General features: G+C 43.2%; 1 protein-coding gene across 2 annotated transcripts in view; it reads left to right on the top strand.

Annotated features, from left to right (window-relative positions):
• The window catches only part of kcnc2 (potassium voltage-gated channel, Shaw-related subfamily, member 2), a 79,785-nt gene continuing 57,786 nt past the window's right edge, over nucleotides 1-21,999 (top strand). The window contains exon 1 of one of the 2 annotated variants that reach the window (XM_037760624.1): nucleotides 1-821. In XM_037760624.1, coding sequence (XP_037616552.1) covers nucleotides 255-821 — 567 coding nt within the window. In that variant the 5' untranslated portion in view covers nucleotides 1-254. The remainder of the gene's footprint in view (nucleotides 822-21,999) is intronic. The other variant, XM_037760623.1, reaches the window with a different exon arrangement.

Here is a 21,999-nt window from a genome sequence, read left to right as displayed (position 1 = left end):
GCGTCTTGGAGAGGGCAGGGACGCGCACACAGCATCAGCAGCTCAGTCTGGTTGGAGCCACCGGTTGAGATCATTCACCACTCAGACCACCGACTGTCTGCACGGATACAAATCAACCACCTGCAGGAAAACCTTCCTCAAACAACACAATGGACCTCCTCCTCGGTCCTCCAGACGACCAGGAGAACATCAGATGAAACCTGAGATGCTGCGTAAAACCCCGGAGCTGTTTGAGTCATGTCTGAAACACAGCGATGGGCAAGTTTGACGACACCGAGAGGATAATCCTCAACGTCGGAGGCACCAGACACGAGACCTACAAGTCCACCCTGAAGACCCTCCCGGGGACCCGTCTGGCCCTGCTCGCCTCCGACTCCTCGGACCTGGACTCTGTTCTGGATCAGCTGCAACAAGTGCCCGGCTTCCTCGAGTACAACGCCCGGACCAACGAGTACTTCTTCGACCGCCACCCGGGCGTCTTCGCCTACGTGTTGAACTACTACCGCACCGGGAAGCTGCACTGCCCGGCCGATGTGTGCGGTCCTCTGTTCGAGGAGGAGCTCTCCTTCTGGGGCATCGATGAGACGGACGTGGAGCCCTGCTGCTGGATGACGTACCGGCAGCACCGGGACGCGGAGGAGGCTCTGGATGTGTTCGAGCTCAACGTGGACACCGGGGAGGATGAGGAGGAGACGGGGAAGAGGCTGGGCATCGAGGATGATGTAAATGCTGATGGGAGTAGTAATGTCAGCCTGTGGAGAAAGTGGCAGCCGGTGGTCTGGAATCTATTCGAGGATCCGTACTCCTCCAGGGCGGCGAGGGTAAGAGGAGCACCGCTGAGTCTGGAGCTCTGGAGCTCTACAAAACATACCCAAACATACCCACTTTATGTATCACTCCAAACATACACACTTTATGCATCACTCCAAACATACACACTTTATGCATCACTCCAAACATACACACTTTATGCATCACTCCAAACATACACACTTTATGCATCACTCCAAACATACACACTTTATGCATCACTCCAAACATACCCACTTTATGCATCACTCCAAACATACACACTTTATGCATCACTCCAAACATACACACTTTATGCATCACTCCAAACATACACACTTTATGCATCACTCCAAACATACACACTTTATGCATCACTCCAAACATACACACTTTATGCATCACTCCAAACATACACACTTTATGCATCACTCCAAACATACCCACTTTATGCATCACTCCAAACATACACACTTTATGCATCACTCCAAACATACACACTTTATGCATCACTCCAAACATACACACTTTATGCATCACTCCAAACATACCCACTTTATGCATCACTCCAAACATACACACTTTATGCATCACTCCAAACATACACACTTTATGCATCACTCCAAACATACCCACTTTATGCATCACTCCAAACATACACACTTTATGCATCACTCCAAACATACACACTTTATGCATCACTCCAAACATACACACTTTATGCATCACTCCAAACATACACACTTTATGCATCACTCCAAACATACACACTTTATGCATCACTCCAAACATACCCACTTTATGCATCACTCCAAACATACACACTTTATGCATCACTCCAAACATACCCACTTTATGCATCACTCCAAACATACCCACTTTATGCATCACTCCAAACATACACACTTTATGCATCACTCCAAACATACACACTTTATGCATCACTCCAAACATACACACTTTATGCATCACTCCAAACATACACACTTTATGCATCACTCCAAACATACACACTTTATGCATCACTCCAAACATACCCACTTTATGCATCACTCCAAACATACACACTTTATGCATCACTCCAAACATACACACTTTATGCATCACTCCAAACATACACACTTTATGCATCACTCCAAACATACACACTTTATGCATCACTCCAAACAGACACACTTTATGCATCACTCCAAACATACACACTTTATGCATCACTCCAAACATACACACTTTATGCATCACTCCAAACATACACACTTTATGCATCACTCCAAACATACACACTTTATGCATCACTCCAAACATACACACTTTATGCATCACTCCAAACATACACACTTTATGCATCACTCCAAACATACACACTTTATGCATCACTCCAAACATACACACTTTATGCATCACTCCAAACATACACACTTTATGCATCTCTCCAAACATACACACTTTATGCATCACTCCAAACACACACACTTTATGCATCACTCCAAACATACACACTTTATGCATCACTCCAAACATACCCAAACATACCCACTTTACACTTTACACATCTGTCCTTCCTTTTCATTCACAATAAAGCTTCTACATGATCATCTTATTTTAACCCCAAATCTCCCAGAAAGGGTAAAGAAAAACTAATTTATATAAGTTGGCATAAAAGTCTCAGAAACTTGCTCCCCTTAAGAAAAAGAAGAAGATGTCTTGCAGGGATGTGAGCAGTGGCGGCTGGTGGAAATGTTTCTAGGTAGGGCTGTGGTGCCACATCCAATCAATTTCAGCAAACATCCCGGTATGATTTAATGCAAAAAAGTGAAGGTATCAAAAACACATTACTACTTTTAAATAATTATTATAGTTATTAATTATTAAAATAATAAACAATGATTTTATTCCAACAGGAGCAGTAAAGAATGCTTAGAAAAACACAACAGTATAACATGTACTCAGTGGTGGAAAGTAACTAAGTACATTTACTCAAGTACTTAAGTACAATTTTGAGGTACTTGTACTTTAGTTGAGTATTTCGGACGTGCAGGAAAACCATATATTTTGCACAGAGGATTTTCTATCATACTTTACACATATTACTGGGTGCATTCCAGACACATTTTAAACACACAAATATTGACAATTTGTATAATTTATTAGTAGTAGTAATGTTTTTTGTGTGTGTGGCTGTCTGGCTCAGGGGGCCCTAGCGCCCTCTATTGACCAGCCGCCACTGGATGTGAGGTAATTTATTTATCATGTTGTATGAATTATGCAGAAATAATTGCCTTATTTAGACTCGTTTTAAGATAGTGACGCTTGATTTGAGAACGAACAGGTGCAATTATCATGTCTAAAAACAGTTTTTTCCACCTGTCATAAGCAAACAAGGTGTTAACACTCTTGTCAGGATGGATATTCATAGCAGCGGTGTATTTTAGGTGTGGAGGGAGGCCTGTGCCAAACGGAGGCTATATAGCTTACATTTGTTGCACTCGGATGCTGTTTATCCTATATCTGTATCTGTGTTGTCTTGTCGTTCCGGTTGCGAGGGTTTCTGTTTATTGGGTTACAGCTCTAGAAATGTCACTTCAACACTCGTTAGTTCCCCGTTTAGATCTCATTCAGAAATGCTCCATTTCTGATAAACACAAAAGAAATGTGTGGGGCTTTTTTTATTTTTTTCCAAATTGAGTGCATGCAGTGCCTCACGCTGGGGAATAGGAGAGATGTTAACTTATAGGCCACATGTGGCATCTTTTGTCATTCCCTTTTTGATCATCATTGGGGTTTGTTTTTTTTACACTCAGGCTTTGTAAAATGTATTTTATTAATAACAAACTTGAATTTTGAGGGTTTTATCTGGATGGAGTGCATGCATGCTGAGATTTGACAGCCACTTGAGAAAACTGATCTGTCTTTTTGAATCTTTAACACCAGGAGTTAGTTGTTAGAAAATAACACAAACATGAGTTTTTTTCTCAGATATTATAAATCAGCTGTTCATCAGAAGATTTTCAATACTGGACTTTTTATCAGCGTATCAAAGATTGTGTGTAACAGTTGTCTCTAAAGACCGACCACCTTTCATTTTAGACCCCTACTGTAAGTGAAGGACAGGAGCTCTGCTAAGCTCGCCTCAGGCGGCTGGTGAATTCTGGGTAATGGACAGCAAATCGATCCCTCATTGGCAGGCTGATGTGTTACAGGAGTGACCGCCGGCTGTGATGTCATGCTCTGTGTGTGAATGGAAACGAATGCAAAACAGCCACACACGTCGTCATGATGTCATAGGCAGCACGTCATCGTGACGCTGCTGTTGAAGCTAAAAGGTTTAATTAGTTCAGGTTTGATTAATGAGTTGTTTTTTTTTAATAATTAAATACCAAGTAACTAAAAGAAAGAAAACTGTGAGGTTTTATATCAGCTGTGACATCATTGGTTGGGGTGTGGCCAGAGGTGACATCGCCTGAGAGTTTCAGCCCCTGGAGGGCAGCAGCTTTCTGCTGTACAGTAGATGTGTTTAAAGGTGCAGTGCATACGTACAGACATGAGCGTGGTGTCAATCATCTCAGCAACAAGTCATATATTTTCCTGAATGTCTTTAAACAATCTTAGGACACTAAAACTCTCGACTAAAGCCAGATATTGATAACATTTCCTTGCAAGTAGCAGCTCTTTAAGGGCTTTAATGTCGCCACGGCAAAAAACGCTAGCAAGACTCTAAGGGAAAAAAGCAGACAGAGTTGAGCCTGGCTTTATTTTAGCATAATGCAACAAGCAACACAATGTTAAATACATGCATATACCAGTTAGAATACTGTGTAGTGTTTCCCTTAGTATGATTACTGCTGTGGTGGAGAGCTTTTCTAAAAGCAGTACAGTCCTAATGTTTGACCACCTGTACCCCGTAGCATCTTACACCAACGCAGCCTTTTGGCTTGTTTTGCCAAAATACTCCTGACAGTCTGAAAGCATCCTGAATCAGATAGAAGCCTGGAAAAGGTTTAATCTGACTATCACACCTCGAAGCTTGAGAGTAAAATGATCTTCTTATGAGCCGATTTCTGAATTCTTCCCGGAAGCTAAGATATTATCCCATTATATATTAGTCTAACTTTGAGTTCATGCTAGGCTTCCCGTGAGCATTTCCTTTTGAGGATCTAAGCCTTTTGTGAAATGAGTTATTAAACAATGTGTAGCCGTGATTTCAATGTTAATTCAGAGACTTTACCTGGCAAAAACAACTCAGTTTTTACTATCAAATGGTCACATTTGGTCAAAGATTATCAGTACAAATTGTCAGATACAATCCAGATTTTGTGTTTTCCAAAAAAAAATTTTTTTTGAGGTATTGAAGTAATATAAACTGGATGTACGTTTATCCTGAAATGGCATCAGTGATCAGTTTGGCCTGTTGATTCGATCAATATTTAATTGTTTTCTCCGTCGCCTAATTCCAGAGTCTGTCTGCCCTCTAGATTTGTGAACGAAAGGGGAGGGATTGGTCCGGAGGAGTTTGTGTGGTGAGGGTGGCATCGGTATTGACCTTGTCCCGTATCACTTGTCTTCCTCTCGCAATCCATCAGTAAACGCTCATTAAGGACGAGGGCAGGGATTTGTCTTTATGTGTGAAAGGAATGCTGATACTTTAGAATTAGAAGATACTTTCAGAGTGTAGTATTACACCTAGATATCACTCCAAAACTAAATTTGAGGTTACATTAACATCAGTTTACAGCCACAGCTTGAAATTGTTCATTTTTAAACTGGAGACCAAATTTCATCGGTAATTTCTTGGAAATATGTTTTGGTGATTACGCGGCTGACGGAGGAGCTAGTAAATATTGAGTTAGTTTCAGCGATGCTTCACGGGCAGAAGGGAGTTGATGGAGCCGATTGCTCGTGTTTACAACACGCACACATCTATCTCCCTGCACCGATACTCACCCAGTATAGTGTGCACACGCAGAAATGATGCCACGCCACATTTCCCTGCCACCACCAACACCACACAGACAGAAGCAGCTGTTTTCTAGAAGTGCCTTCTTGCCTGCATGTGAACCACGTTCCCTGATGGCGATGATGCTCCACCTGCAGCCATGTTAGGCCTCAGTTTGGAGGCAGCATGCAGAGAGATGCTGCTCTTCCTTGATGCTTTATTTCCTCCTGTTATTAAAGGCCAGCTTTAACCTTTTAATAGCACACACAGAGAAAAGGCTCTGTGCATGTGTGTGAGAGAAAGAGAGGTGATGCGTAGCGTGTGAAAGCAAGTGTGCGTCTAAAAGAAGACCCTCGGGGGCACTAATCCGCCCCCTGACAAGGCGTTAGTAGAGAGTAATGTGGAATTATCCTCCATGGAAATGAAAGGTGTGATTTCAGCCTGTGCCAGTGGACAGCTCAGTGCTCTTAGACTCCTCACCTTTGACCCCGGCCCCACAGGTATTAACTGTAAGGTACACTTTAACAGCAGACAATGAATCACCATTAGCAGAAAAGCTTCTGAGTCATTATAGACCACTTTTCTGTTAGTAAACATGATGACATATTTAACAGCTTGCTGGCAAGTATTGTTGGCTTGTTCTTTTAACAATGGCTGAAGAAAACACTCTTAATATGTTCCGTCACTCTCCAGGGTCAAGAGTGTTAGTTGAGAAAATTAACATTAACCAACGGGACCAGATTAGCCGACCCCTACGCCGCTGGTAGACTACTTCGGGAGGAGTAGACGGCTGGCTGACGTTAGTTAACTAGCGAATGCCTGCTCTCCTCCTGGTGAAGTCGTCTCCTAGCGGCGAGGAGTGACATCTTAATGCTTCATCCACTCACTCTTGTCACAGCGTAGGAAAGCACAGTGCTATCGCCAGATGAGTGACAACTTTGTACGGCTCATTTTCAAGCTAAGCTAGCTAAGTAGCCAGCCGTCCGACCAACGACAGCGCTGTTAAGACAAATTGAGGACGTATAAATCTTTGGATGCCTATAGTTAACGATCCCTCTGTAAAGTCAGTCATAAAGAGAGTATATTAGCAACATTTACTCTCCATCTCTGAAACGTCTCGCCGATATTGTAGCTCGCTAAAGCCTCGAATCACAGTTTGTCATCTCAAATGTCTGTGATATCTCCATTGTGGCACCCAACAACACAGCAAGATGACATTGTGTGACTTAAGCCCACTGCTAGTGTTCGCCTCCAGCTAACACCGTGACGTAATCATGACGTCGACACAAAAAGGGTCTATATCATATTTACTCTGCTATGTGCCAAAGACATCGTAAAGGTTTGTGTTAACCTAAAATAAGGTTGGCCATCTCTATCCTGTCAAAAAGTTGTGTTAACTCTCTTTAGGTGAGTTCGTCTCCACTACGCACAGTTTGAAATTAATGTTCAATATAAAACATAGAGAGATAAAACAGCATTCTAATGAAGAGATGTGAGTTTGTATTTCCCAAGTCTACTTACTGTATCTAAATACTCATTTGTCTCATTTGATTACAGTAATTACAATATATCCTAACTAATAAGACAATTCATTACCTTCATTAACAGCATAATAACTGACGTCACTGTCTGTGTCTGTCAGAGAGCCGTTCATGAGTTTGTTTCTCCAGGTAGGCTGAAACCCCCCTCACCCCAACAAAAGAGTCTGATCTGTCCCTTTAACCAACCCGTTTCATGAGTGTTCCTGTGCCAGCAGTCAGCGGTAGCAGGCGTGTTTCTCTGGGCTCCCCACGCTGTTTCTATTGTTGTAGCCATCCTGTTCTCTCTCTCTCTCTCTCTCTCTCTCTCTCTCTCTCTCCACTCTCAATGCTGCCTCTTTAATCTGCATGCAGGGTGTTTTTAACAGCGGCTGTCGGTGTGTTCACTTGTCTGAGTGAGAGCTTCTGGGTTATTTCCCTGTATGATTTAGGATTGTGTTTTTTTCTCCAATGAACAGGCCTAGTATATATGGCTGTGTGTGTGTATAGATGTTCTCCTATGTGTTAATCTGTTTGTTTGTCCTTCTCATATCTCTGTAGTTGGCCATTTCTGGATTGGGATGGTAACAAAAACAACAACAAAATAACACTACCTTTTTCATTTCCCATGTCTGCGCTCTGAGGCAGAGGTTTAACTGATGCCTGACTTTGTAGTCCCCCCCCTCTCCGTCCACACCTCACCCTCACCCACCCACGCATCCCCCCACCACCCATCCTCCCATGATCCCATCTGAGACTGCAGCTTGCTTTCTTCCACTTAAGAGGTTAAAAACCCAAACCGTCTGGGTGCCGCCTGCCGCACGCCTGAAGATACCACAGCCAGGCTGCACGCTCAGCCTGCCTGTTGTCATGGCAACATCATCGCTCATCACCACGGCCTGTTTTCATTCAGATCCGTCCGGTCTGTGAAACTGATTGATTTCAGAAACCTGCTCGACCATGAACCCTTATTGCTCAGTAACCCCTTGCGTGCTAGCTTGTTAGTTTTTGAGGCGGCGATGCAAAAAAAGGAAGTGTTGGAGCATCACTAACGCTACCGATCCATGTGTGCATGTCTCTTTTAACTTGCTTTCTTATTGCTGTCAGAGGTGATACATGAGCATCTTTACTTTTTTTTGTTCTCGTCTAACTGGAGCTACAGGTGTACAAGCAGGGCCATGCCCGCCTCATCAGAGAGCCCTGTTGAATCGCATCATATTGTTGCAGTCTGAGGTTGTAGTGGAGGCCAGGAAATGCGGCTGATCCGCTGCAAACAGACGGCGAGGCCTCGCTGAGTAAATAGAGTCTGACGTGTAAACAGCAGCAGACCTGACGCTGGGTATGAGAGAAGGGCAAATGGCTGCCTGAGCGTGGGCGGTGACGGCACGCCGCTGGGCATGTTTGTAGCCGCTGCCAGTCACGTTAATCTGCCCCGCCAATCATCATCCTGTGCTGCTTTGGTTGACTATAACTACGGGAGTGCAGGAGTAGTGTGGAGGGCTGCAGCAGCTACAGTAATCAGGAGGTTAGTCTGAGGAAGACTTCCACTTTAACACCTTTTGGTTCTGTTAAAGGTGTAATGTGAGATGTCTGCTTCTTGTTTGTTTTTTTCAACACTTGGTGGTGTATTTGTTGCTAAGCGCCCATCGCTGCAGTTTGTGTTTATCACACGTCAGTAATGCAATGTGGTGTCTGTGATGTCTTCTTCACTGGCAGCTACCTTGGTCTCTTTGGTTAGTTTCTCAAGCATACTGACTGTAGAGGAAATGTACTGTTACTAGAAAACGGTACATTTATGAGGAAGAGGGAGTTTAGAATTTTCCATATGGGTGCTCTTGGAAGTTACTATAGCTACAAAATGTGGTCAGAGGGGAGGAAACCTGTGAGGAACTGAAGTGGTACAAGCAAGCAGTAACCATCATAGCTGACACGCCTGTCAATTAAGCAAATCTGTCAATCAAACTCTTACCGAAGCAAGTCGAGAGAAGAGCGAAAACATCTTTGACTCAGTCGTGGTGGTTGCTGCTTGATTTAGTCACCGCAGAAATTGCAGTTCATGCTAACCTTTGTGACCAGGATATAATGTGGTGTCATCGCCGTTGTATTATATTACATTTATTCACATGATGATGACGTCGTGAGCATCCGCCACCAGCAGAAAATGATGTAGTGCAGGAATGTGTCTTTGTGTGCATACAAAAGAGAAGGCGAGAGGCCTGTTGGATAGTTAATGAAGGAGACTTGTTCTGTATGCATGGTTGGAGGCCTTTGCGTCACAGTTCTTCACTATATACGGCATCCCATCAGGCCTTGCTCTCTCTCTATCTGTCAGTCAGTCAGTCGGTCTCACCCTTTCTCTCACTAACACACACTCTCCAGAGAAATGAAGAGAACGCTCACTCTCTGTCTCCTGCTTTTAAATTATTACGCAGTAGATTAAAGCGCCAGATTTGGCATATATGACGACAGTTATACTCGGAGGCCTTAAACTGGGTCTCTGTGACTGATTCCTTCCCTTTTGTGTGGCCGTAATAGTTGTAGAATATTCATAGAAATCTGTTTTAAAAATCATAATATTCTCTTTAAAGGTCATTTATCACATTTGCTTGGAATCGTTTTGAATTTTTATACCTCAAAATAGTTTTATTTGACATCCATGCTACGTCTTTTGGTTGATAAATGCAGTGTTTTCTTCAGTTCAAAAAGGAGTGAGGCAGGAGGGATGACGTACCAACACCTTTATGGATAAAAGAGTAGTGGATTGTGGGTAACCATTGCTATGGAGATCTCTTCGTCTTTGATGGAATAGGTATGCAAAAGGCAGGGGAAAAAAAGCTTGTCTCTGCTCTCAGAAAGGTCATTTTTGCAAATTAGTGACAACAACCAGTCGGCATGATATGCATTTGATTATGAATGAAGCATTTTGAAGCATGAGTGCATGCATGACTTTTCTCCATGACGGCGGCGCTCCTCTTTGTGTCATTAAATGTTTTCTACAGGTGTTAATTCGACAGAGCTTCTGACGCGAGCGGTGCATTTGTTAACTTGCTCCCACCCACCTTCTTCCTGCAATAAACCAGGCTACAGGTGCACGCCTGGGAAAAAAAAATAAAATAACAGCACAAGGGGGTTAGTCATCAGATCGTGTTAAGTGTTAAATGTTGTGTGCACGTAGTGGAAACGTGTGAGGAGAGAGTTCTCGGTGTGACAGTCACCTCAAAATGGAAGACGTGGTGGGTGGTTTTCACAAAATGCATATGACTCAACGTTAGCCAAATTGGACGAGCGTTATCGCTCAATTTGCAAATTGATGTCACCCTGAGCGAAGACGGCGAGGGAGCGCTGTCGGAACTGGAACGGATCAAAAGAGAAGGAGAGAGGTCTTGTTCTTTGATGTCCATCTCAGCAGGCGGACGCTCTGCCAGATACTGGATTATACAGTAGATAGATACGCTCCGGAGTCAGAAGTGCACTTAGGAACGGGTTAGATAAGAGTTAAGTGTCGTGCATTTATGGATGCGATGGCATGCATGCTAAAGGTGCGCCGCCCATCGACCGCCAGGAGGGGCCCCGACGTCGCCCCGAGCTCTAACAGACGTGCTCTTTGTTTGGGCTTAATGCTGAATAATTAATGCTCATCAATTCACTCTAAAAGATTGAGCTCTTCCCAAGGACAATGGATTTACTGAAAGTTCTTTTCTCTGGCATCAGCCCCCGACGCGCACGCATTAAAAGGTAATTAATAAATCAGACTTAAAGGCGTATTTGTGTTTCTTGACTCTGTGCCCCAGTTGACTGACTGAGGCTGAGTCGCTGTCTCACAGAGTGCAGCGTGAATTCAGTGGGACCAGGTTAAGTTTGATATCAACCATTTGAACCCCCATGTTTCCATTATTTCCCTTAACCCCTTACCATTCCCGCCCTCTTTTCTTTAGAGGGGTGGTGGTGAGGTACCGGGGATGTTCAGGGGGAGATAAAAAGTCAACAGTAGATGTCACGTAGAAGTGGTGTACATCATCTGGAAGCTGGGAACCTGAAGATTAATTTGAGATGCAGCTCAGCACTGTGCCAAGTTGTTCTAGTCATTAATAAGAAATATTAATGTAATTAATACATTAATTGGTTAATTAAAATAAATTGTAAAAGTGTATAAAGTTTTAGAACATTATGATAAAAGTATATAATGGTCATTCCCATGCTCTTTTGTGTCTCATAAGTTGTTGCAGTAATTTTTGGGTTGATACCGTTTGTTACACAGATTTGGTGCTAAATTTAAAACAATTTTACCACTAGAGAATTGATAAAAAAATTATCAATAATCCCTCCAAAATACCACATTAAGACACCAAGACCTTGAGGAACACCATAGAAAAAAACATGCTGTGATTTGGGATCAAAAACTTTGGACATTTGGAGATTTTTTGCAAGAATTGCATTTTTCGGCAATTGGATGGCGAGCACTTCTGTTGTGTAAACTGCTCAGAAACCCCCTTATAGTCAATCTAGCTAGGAAAACCATCCATCCGCTGAATGCTCTACGTCTGTAGTTTGATCCATCCATCCTCTGAATGCTCTAGGTCTCTAGTTTGTGGCTGTAAAGTTTCATGAGGCTGTGATTATCCTGTGATTATACAGTGAGGTCAAATAAAAAAAAAAACGGTCTAACTACAATGAAATGGCTTCTATGGGGACTAACATCATCTCACATGAATACAGTTGGGCTCATTGGATCCACAAGAGTCTCAGCTTTACCCAATTCATCCCCCTTAAATAGCTTCAAAGTTATATTTTTTTACATTGCTCAGTGTGTTTCAGAATTCAATTTACAGTTGCCAAATCAGAAAACGATGTTATGATTTTTTGTAATCTTTACTTATGTGTTTTCCCAGTAAGCACTGATTTCTGTGTGACAATCTGAGCAGTTGATGAAGTGAGTTCAACCCAATGTCCAGTCACACATTTCTTCATCAGCAGATTGTTGCTCAGAAGTCACTTGTCAAGGAACCGTAGATGTTCAAACTTTTAATGTAAGTTGATTTTAAATTGACGTTGTTTTGTCAACTTCTGCTTCCAAGGTCAGGAATGAACTGTCGAACTACCTCACTCAAAATGTGACTACATTTACACACTACATACTAAAACCAAGAGATTTCTTTGTCCGTGAAAAGTGAACATTGTGGAGATGCTGAAGTTTTCACAGCGATGTGCTCTTAGATTAAAGAAACATTCCTGTCCGTCTGCCTCCTCTGTCTAGGGTTTGATATCCCGTCACTTAGCAACTGAAGGCTGAGGCATCCTAATAAGCTGCACAGCCTTCAAATCTTTTTTTTTTTTCTTTCCCTTTAAGCCACAGAGTAAGTATTGAAGAAACTCTCTCTCCCTCTGCTTAGATTAACTCACATTTAGTAGGAACGCACACATAGAGCCTCGCAGACTTCACAGGCAAAGGTCAGGCCACATTTTCAGAGAGGTGTTTACTGTATCCTCAGCGCCATCTTATTTATCTGCCAACGGTCACATTTATAGCGTGGTAGGGTGACAGCACACAGCTCAGCCTTCATCTGCAGTCTGACGGAAAATCTCACACCAGCAAGGAGACGACAGTGGCTGTGATGTGAACAGAGAGAGTTGTCATCTAGTAATCATGGTGACTAGTTGCGGGCTGACCCTCTTTGACAGCTTTGGTTGCGACTGAAGCTGTAAAATGTGTTGAGTTTTCCGTCCCTACGAAGTGAGTCATGGTAATTGAACTGGATGTTGCTAACTTTGTGTGATGCTAATTGAGCGCCTGGTCACTCTGCTGGCTTTCAGCTCTGTACACTGATCAGTTACACCAGTTCAAAGACCGAAGCTTTTAAAGAGGATCCACATCTGAGCAAGCAGGGCTCAATTAGAGGACATGTGGTGCCGAATCAACACGCCAAGAAACAGAGGTGGACGGAGCGAGTGACCATTAAAGTGCACCCTGTATATGTATGTATATATTTATAATTGTAAATCAATTAACAACACAAAACAATGACAGATATTGATCCAGAAACCCTCACAGGTACTGCATTTAGCATAAAACAATATGCTCAAATCATAACATGGCAAACTGCAGCCCAACAGGCAACAACAGCTGTCAGTGTGTCAGTGTGCTGACTTGACTATGACTTGCCCCAAACTGCATGTGATTATCATAAAGTGGGCATGTCTGTAAAGGGGAGACTCGTGGGTACCAATAGAACTCATTTACATTCACATATCTGGAGGGCAAAGGTCAAGGAACCTCTTTGAAAATGGCCACGCCAGTTTTTCCTCGCCAAAATTTAGCGTAAGTTTGGAGCGTTATTTAACCTTCCCGACAAGCTAGTATGACATGATTGGTACCGATGGATTCCTTTGATTTTTCTAGTTTCATATAGGGATGCACCGATACCGATACCAGTATCGGGTATCGGGTCCGATACTGTGCTCATGTACTCGTACTCGCAAAACGGCTCCGATACCACATTACGGCAGCATATCATCTATCATCTTCACTCTAGCTTTAAAACTGATCCTACTATAATCAAAAAATTGTAAGTTGCGTTAATACATTAAAGAAATGAGTGGCGTTAAAACACATTTGCATTCTTATTATTGCGTTAACTTTGACAGCCCTAATATTTTAATCGGTAAATTATGCTGAAACGTCAAAGATAATGTGGCTCAGAGAGAAACACGTATCACAGCTCGAGTATTTCAGCCTCTTTTCTATGGTACTGTAATTATAGAAATATTGCTGTAAATATTGTTAATGTAACTCCTCTCAGAGCTGTCAGGGGTCTCTGTGGCTGATGATGATGACATATGGTGGTGCAAGGCTCTGCCAGCCTGATATCGACTGCAGTCAGTAGCAGAAACCTCCCAGGACGTTGGCTCTCGGAAAGAAAAGTTAACTGTGCAAAGGGTCGGTGCAACTGCCTCCACCCTCCGGCACAAAAACACAGTCAGACATGAAGTGGAGCTCTGGAAAAATGTTTGTTTGTGTAGCTTTGCAAATTTCCTTAAGACGGAAATTTGCATGAGACGTAGATTCGTTTTTTTTAGCTATTTACACACGATTGCAAAAGTGTAAATAACGACTCGGATGTAGAGCTCAGACTTAAATCTGTGTATGACTCACAGCGGTGAGGAGACTTTCAGTTGTCTCTGCTGATGAATCTTTAACAAACCGTGAACTTGGTCCAGCGGGACCTGCAGCTTGTTTGATTTGAAGCGGAGAACATTGTTGGGGAGACTTCATGCTCTACTGAACAATCCTCTACTCCCTTCAAACTCCTTTCAAACTCCCTCCACACAATAACCTGCAGTCAGATGTGGTATACAGTGTGCTGTGTTGAGAGTTTGTTTTCTGAAAGCTACTGTACTTTTCACTTTGAAAAACATTAATATTCAAATCATGCAGAGAATAACGTTTGTTGAATATTGATTTAATACAATACAGCTTTGACAACTTTATGTAGTTCCATAAAGATTAATTTTCTTCATGCAAAACAATGTTTGTCAGCACTAAATTAGCATGCCAAAATTACCTGGCAATTTCATTTAACATTTGTTTTGCATTTGTACTTAAAAACATAAAAAAATCTTGAGAGCTTTTCCTACTTCCTCGATACTTTTGGAACATAGTAATTAATACACATGTTTTAACAAATCTATCTTCAAGCATCTTTTGCGTTATTCATCAGAATGTCAACCGCTTGCTTGGACTCCAGGGGAACACAGTACACCTTTTAAAGCTGCACTTATCAATATTTTATACTAACAAAGGGTCATGCAATGTGAAAAGGGTTGTTTGTAGACGAATGACAGAATTATCACCAACTCTGCAGGTCCTCATTTTAGCATATTCCAGGTTATTGTTCATGGCCCACGACTTTTTAATGTTTTGGTTAAAGGCACACCGGAGGCGTGACGAATAAACAACATGAAAGGAGTGGATCTGGTTTGCGCTGCCTCTGTCAAGGTTGAAAGGAGTAATACATTTTGCCGTTTTGGTTCTGACTTCGGAGCCTCCATATCGTTGTTTCATAAATATAGACGCAACTCAGAAAGCAACTCAAAGCTCAGAAAACCGTATTTGATCTAAAAGAAAATGACTAGGGCTGTCAAAGTTAACACAATAATAACGCCACTAATTCCTTTGATGCATTAACGCAACTTGTGATTTTTAGGTTGTATCGGGCTCAGTTTCAAAGGGGTCTCTTGACCTCTGACCTCCAGATATGTGAATGTAAATGGGTTCTCTGGGTACCCACGAGTCTCCCCTTTACAGACATGCCCACTTTATGATAATCACATGCAGTTTGGGGCAAGTCATAGTCAAGTCAGCACACTGACACACTGACAGCTGTTGTTGCCTGTTGGGCTGCAGTTTGCCATGTTATGATTTGAGCATATTGTTTTATGCTAAATGCAGTACCTGTGAGGGTTTCTGGATCAATATCTGTCATTGTTTTGTGTTGTTAATTGATTTCCAATAATAAATATAAACATACATTTGCATAAAGGAGCATATTTGCCCACTCCCATGTTGATAAGAGGATTAAATACTTGACAAATCTCCCTTTAAGGTACATTTTGAACAGATAAAAAATGAGCGATTAATTTGCAGTTAATCAAGATTAACTATGGACAATCATGTGATTAATCTCGCCCACCCCTTTACATGGTCGGGCCCGGGGGCTTGAGCCCCGGTTAGCCCGTATATTAAGACGGCAGTGCCGGGAGAGTGTGTATTGTCGGAACAGGGGACCGACGTGTAGTCTGTCATGTGTTGCGGCCGAGTCACAACAAGAATTTATGACTCTAAATCGTCTAATCTGACATAGTGACCATGGTAACCGTCGAAAATATTGTGTAGTCTGATCCTGGCATTACATGTCTCAATCTAGAAAGTGTATTTTGGTTGCATTAGACGAAAAGTATTTTTATACCTGCAACACTTTTAGGTGGGTGTTGCATTTTTTCAAATGGTGGATGTCTCATTCGTATTAAGAAGTAACTCATCAGTGAAGAAGTTGAATTCTTCATGTAGGGATCAGGGTCTGCAGGCGAGGACAGCGCGTGCTGAACATATTAAATAAAGAATATACCTCAGATTTATTTTTAATACCAGCGTGACATGGTTCTCTCTCTCTCCCTATGAGTCTCAGGGAAACCACGCTGTGGTGTGGGGCCGCAGCACAACTCTGCCTTTGGTTTCAGCTGGAACATTTTTTAGGGAAGACATGTATTAATACTGTGGGATTTAATGGCAGACAAGCATTTGAAAAGAAACCATGACCTTACCCCTAAAGCCCGTTTAGAAGCTCTACTCTAAAAGTTTTGATATGTCCGAAGATGACTTTAATATGAATACAGGTGAAACCTTCTGCTTCAGTGCCAGCATTCATACGAGAGGACTATGAATCACTTCTCTAAATGGTTTGGAGAAAAACTATTCATTTCTTGTTCCGTTGAATCGGCTTCACGGAGCGACTGAAGTGAAAGCGTGCTGACCCCAACCCCGCAGTGCAGCGCCGGAGTCTTTGTCTGTCTGAGTCTTCTTCTATGGTTCACTGATACCGACCTGGCAGAACCAATCCTATTAGTAATTCTCTACTGGATTCAGGCTCCTGGGGACCCAGAGGAGCCCTCCGCTCCCGCAGCCCCCCTCCTCTTCCACCGGGCTCGCAGACAGCAGGATATTCACGGCTGGGTGCATTTGCTCTTCAGTAAGAGCCACGAGGGGTTTGCTGGTACAAAGATAGAGTCCCGTCTCTGAAGGAAGAGGCTAAAGGGCTCACGCCTGAGGAAATCTCTCTCTCTTCTCACTGTATGTTTGCAACAACTCTCAAAGCTGTTCCGAGGCGGACAGACATTTCAGACATTTATCGTCATCCGCGGTGGTTGATGGAGGAGCCCCAGTGTGTCCAATTCCTCCTGCATGCTTTTCATACAAGGAGCGAGAAATTTGCTTCATCGCACATTGGGGGTAGCCTGTAGTGCGAATCAAGCACCCAGTGTAGGAAAATGTGTCGGGGCAAAAGTTTAATCCACTGAACTTGATGCAGATGTGCCCTCTCTTTGCCACACAGGAACCAATCCATTCAGCCAAAGAGGCTTTCACACACTTGTTTTATTGCCAACAGATACACTCCATGCTCTCCATGTGCAGGACTAACTTTCATTAAAGTGCACCAGCCTTTTGGCACCGCAATAATACAATTTAAGAATTACCTTTCTCAGTTACAATACACATCGGTTACGTCTTATCACATTATGTTAATGATTGTAAATAGGAATAAAAGTGCAGATGCATGTTTTTTTGAGTCAGATGAGGCAATGTCTTTACGTCCCTGTCCCTCATTGCAAACGAGAGCAGTTGACAAAAACAGCATATAAGTTGCCACGCAACGCTAAGCTTCGATGCTCGCAGTGCTACTGTGTGAAAATGTCCACGGCCGTGGTAGTCACATCATGCTGCCCCGCCTACTTTTTCACTTCCAGTTTGAACGCAATTGTGTTAGTTGTTCCGGTTTAACGCCAGCTGTGCTATTAAGCAGCTACACTGCGACGATCGGATGGTTTTACCAGAGACAGTTTTACAATACCACATCTATCAGCCATCATTAACTGGGAGGGACGACGTATGAGAATGGCCTGAAATCACATATAAGGTCAATTTAGTGTCTCATGGTTTAGATGGCTCCGCTATGAGGAACTGCAAAAGTACCGAAGCATTTCAGTACACCGGCCAGTCAGCATACAAAAGCTGCTAGCTTTCTGTCACCAAATTGGTGGTTTCCTGATTTAAATGAACTTTATTATTATTGCTTTTAGTACCCAATGGTTAACCCTGCAGTGTGGACCTGTGTCTACCTCTTCTAGCATTGAGAGTAATTACTAAAACACTGTTGACATGTGCTTTTGTACGCTGATTGGCTGGTCTCACACAGCTAGCAGTTCCGAAAACATCGCCTCAAATTTCCAAATGTATTTGGGTAAGCTGATCACATATTGGAAATTGAGTGTGGTTGTGATTTACTTATTGCCATTGCATGGTCAATAAACTTCAATTTGAGCATTTCAATTCAAGTTGTACGGTCCACATACATCAGACTGAGATTTGAAGTGACCATGATATGTCAGCAAAAATGTCCATTAGGACTTTTACAGCTACAATTTCAGTGAAGATCTACGGTGTGTTTCACAAAAGTAAAATTTGTGGTTTAAAATAACTACTAGGCTGCCAAAGATCGACCCTCTGCAGAAATGTCAAATCGAATAGAGTTGGTAGAGACGTTGACAGGCAGATGGACAGGACTATTTGGTGCTTGTTTAATATGATTTTTATGCTGCCTTCAGTGGAAGCTGAGAGGCTGTTAGAAAATGTGTAACCTGCCAGTCGGCATGAACGTGACAAAGACTATCACTTTTTCCCGGTTTAGCCCACAGATCAATCTCACAGCCTGCTGCACAAATTCATATCAATTAATGCAAATCAGCAAATCATTTCTTAAACAGCTCCTCTACGGGCTCCAGAGTAGACGTGTCATGTAAATTATTCTTGATTGTTTGGCCCCAGGTGTTTCTTACAGGGATAAAAAAAAACAACTTCATTATTCACCTGTCCTTGATGGAATGTCAGGGATATTTTTCCTCTTTCACTACACTGATCAATTGTTCACCAGAGCTTTGGCATTAATGAACTACCTCAGGAGAGAATGAGCGTACGATGGTTTGGCTCCCAATTAGACGCCGTTCCCTCAGGCTACGTTTGAATTGTGCCTTCGAAGGACAGATTTGCATTGGTATGGACCGGCTATTAAAAAGGTTGTGCACATGCAGATTTACAATTTTTAAGTTTTTTTGTTTTTTGTTTGTAGGGATGTCAAAGTTAACGCAATAATAGCTCGTGAACACAAATTAGTTTTTATTTCTTTAACGCATTAACGCAATCAATCTTCCGGAGGTTGCAGCAGGCTCAGTTTTAAAGCTAGAGTGAAGATACTGGCAACTAAAAAACCTGAGGAATCCATCCGTACCAAACATGTCATACTAGTCCTGTCGAGAAGGCTGCTAAATAACGCTCCGTGTCCACATTTTATGAACCAATACTGCACAGACCTGTGACTGAAATAGCTCAAATTACTGGGTCAGCAGCAGTTAATGTGTGATAAAAACTGACCTGCTTCTTCCCCAAGACCAGTGTTACTGGAGCAAGCCACCAAGCAAAAGTGATTAAAATGTGGCGCTAGTAAGAATTAACTAGGGATGCACCGATACCACTTTTTTTCAGACCGAGTACAAGTACTTACATTTGGGTACTCGCCGATACCGAGTACCGATACGAGTACTTCTCTGTGCCAAAAGACCCTCGTTAACCAGCTGGAGTGTGTGAGCGACACACGGCAGACCTAGGGAGTCCCACATACGAGGCGGTGCACGCGAGCGGGTCTAGGTCGGCTTGGAAAGGCTCGGGGTGAAGGTGGCACGCGGCCGCAGCTTTGCAGCGCTCCCCGCCCGGACATCGTCGCACCGTGGACAAAGGACGCGCTGCGCCCTCTCTCCCCGCGGGGGACGCCCCCTTGCTCCCAGTGCGACTGTCAACCGGGGCGGACTGTCCTCAGTGCGCCCCAACCGCGTAGTGCCGCCAGGGCGGAGCTCGGCCCACTTTAAAGGCGCCAGGGGTCTGCGCCGATATCTGCAACCCACCCGACCCGTCTAGAAACGTGGACCAAGGAGTCTAACGCACGCGCGAGTCAGAGGGTGCAAGCAAAACCCCGTGGTGCAATGAAAGTGAGGGCTGACACGCAGTTGTACCAGTGCCGTTGTATCGGAGCCGTTTTACGAGTAGGAGTACATGAGCACAGTATCGGACCCGATACCCGATACTGGTATCGGTATCGGTGCATCCCTAGAATTAACTCACAATATTGACAAAAGCAGGGTGTAAATACTATTATATTTTGCGTGTATTAGCATTAATGTTGAGGTCAAAGTTAGGTCAGGGTTGGTATGTGGAAAAGCAGCAAAAGGAGGATGGACCACTCAAATGTCCTCTGTCTTTATATTAGATTAGTATGTACATTAAACTGTCCAAATAGTGATTCTGTTCTTTATTATCTCTCACATCTGTCCTGTTTATGTGCGGATATGACTCATATCCTCCTTAATATCTCATTCAGTTCAAAACATGAGTGGGAGAAACACGTAGACTGAATTACTTCAGTTTATGCTCTTTTGAGTGTACCTTAGTCTCAGTGTAAATATTTTTCATCCTAAAGTGATGAGGTAGAGAAGAGAGTTTTTTTTTGTGTGTCAAAGTACAATGCTGATTCACTCCCACGCCAGCAATTTTGTCATTGACTCACACATCTTCCTTCGTTGTAGGAATGTAGCTGGGATGAGAACATTACCCCGGGCCCCTTTTCTATAAATGACTCCTAAATTAATTTCATCTGTTTTGCTGATACTACTCTAAAAGTCATTTACGGTACTAAATGCCTTCCATCTAACCCAGTGACGTCTAACCGTGTTGCCACTGAGAGATCCGAGCTGCTGCAGGTCATTTCACTGATTGCTCCCATCTGGCTCAGGGTTTTATAATCGCTGACTCACCTTGGAAGACTACGGCCGTGGTTACACTTGTCTTTTCAATATGGACCTGGTGGGTTGCGCAATAGCAGGTTTTTTCTAATGATATTTGAAGACCAGCATCCAGGGACGGATTGGCTCAAGGACCTCGGGCAGAAAGATCATTCGCCAGATACGAGGGATGTCACTCTAAAGACCCAACTTTTCCTACTTTTCCAACTTTCCTTATGTTATTTTTCCCAGCATAGGAATACTGTGCAGGTGCGATCTCCAGCCACCAGCCTCCACACAACACGTTGCTTGTACTATAATCAGAGTGATGAGTCAGAAATTGAAGCTTTCAGACGTTGCAGTTATGAATTACTCCGGATGAGAAGGTTAACTACGTAAATGTTTAAAATGTGAATGCAAACATATCATTTCTCAGCGTGGTGCTCTCTTCCAGTCTGAGCTCTCCCACCTGTTCCCTGAATGCACTTCTGTGAGAATCGGATCTGCTCGGCGTAGAGGGTAACCAAGCATCTGCTACCGCGGGGCCGAGGAGCCATTTTAAGAGCTTGACTTCAGCGCTGCTCGAGCGCGAGAAATGCAGCCTCTCAGCAGTACGCCCGGCGTTATCCGAGGACAACGGCGTCTCTCTCGGGCCCTGCTGTGCAGAGGGAGGACACTCTCCCGCGTGTGAGAGTCTTCAACCGAGCAGATGCATGCCACTGTTTGCCAGCCGCTAATGCCTCCTGGCATGTGATATGTCTTAAATTACCACTTCTGCTTACTGTCAGAAGGGAAAGGAGGGGTGTTTTAAGTCAGCACGTGTCTCTGCTAAGTGGCTGTTTAATCAACCACCGAGCTTCACAGTTCAGTTCAGCTTCACTGGTGTTCCACCTTACACGGCTGTGGTGAAAGCACGATTCAAATGAGAGTAAGTAGGGATAAACCGAAGGCTACGTTCACACTGTGAGCCGAGTGCTCAGTTCTGATTATTATCTGATTATTTCCTAACTGGTCCTAAACAAGCGCAAAAGAACAATAGTAATGACGTCACACGCAACACGCTGTCGTACGTAAGTAAACATTGAGGTCACTGAAGTCAATGTTTGCAGTTTCATTTATAAGTTTAATGTGCAGTGGAAGCCAGCGAATTTGTGAGCAGAT

The sequence above is a fragment of the Sebastes umbrosus genome, chromosome 23 (assembly GCF_015220745.1).
Source record: "Sebastes umbrosus isolate fSebUmb1 chromosome 23, fSebUmb1.pri, whole genome shotgun sequence".
Taxonomy (NCBI): Eukaryota; Metazoa; Chordata; class Actinopteri; order Perciformes; family Sebastidae; genus Sebastes; species Sebastes umbrosus.
This window is presented reverse-complemented; position numbering and strand designations above follow the sequence as displayed.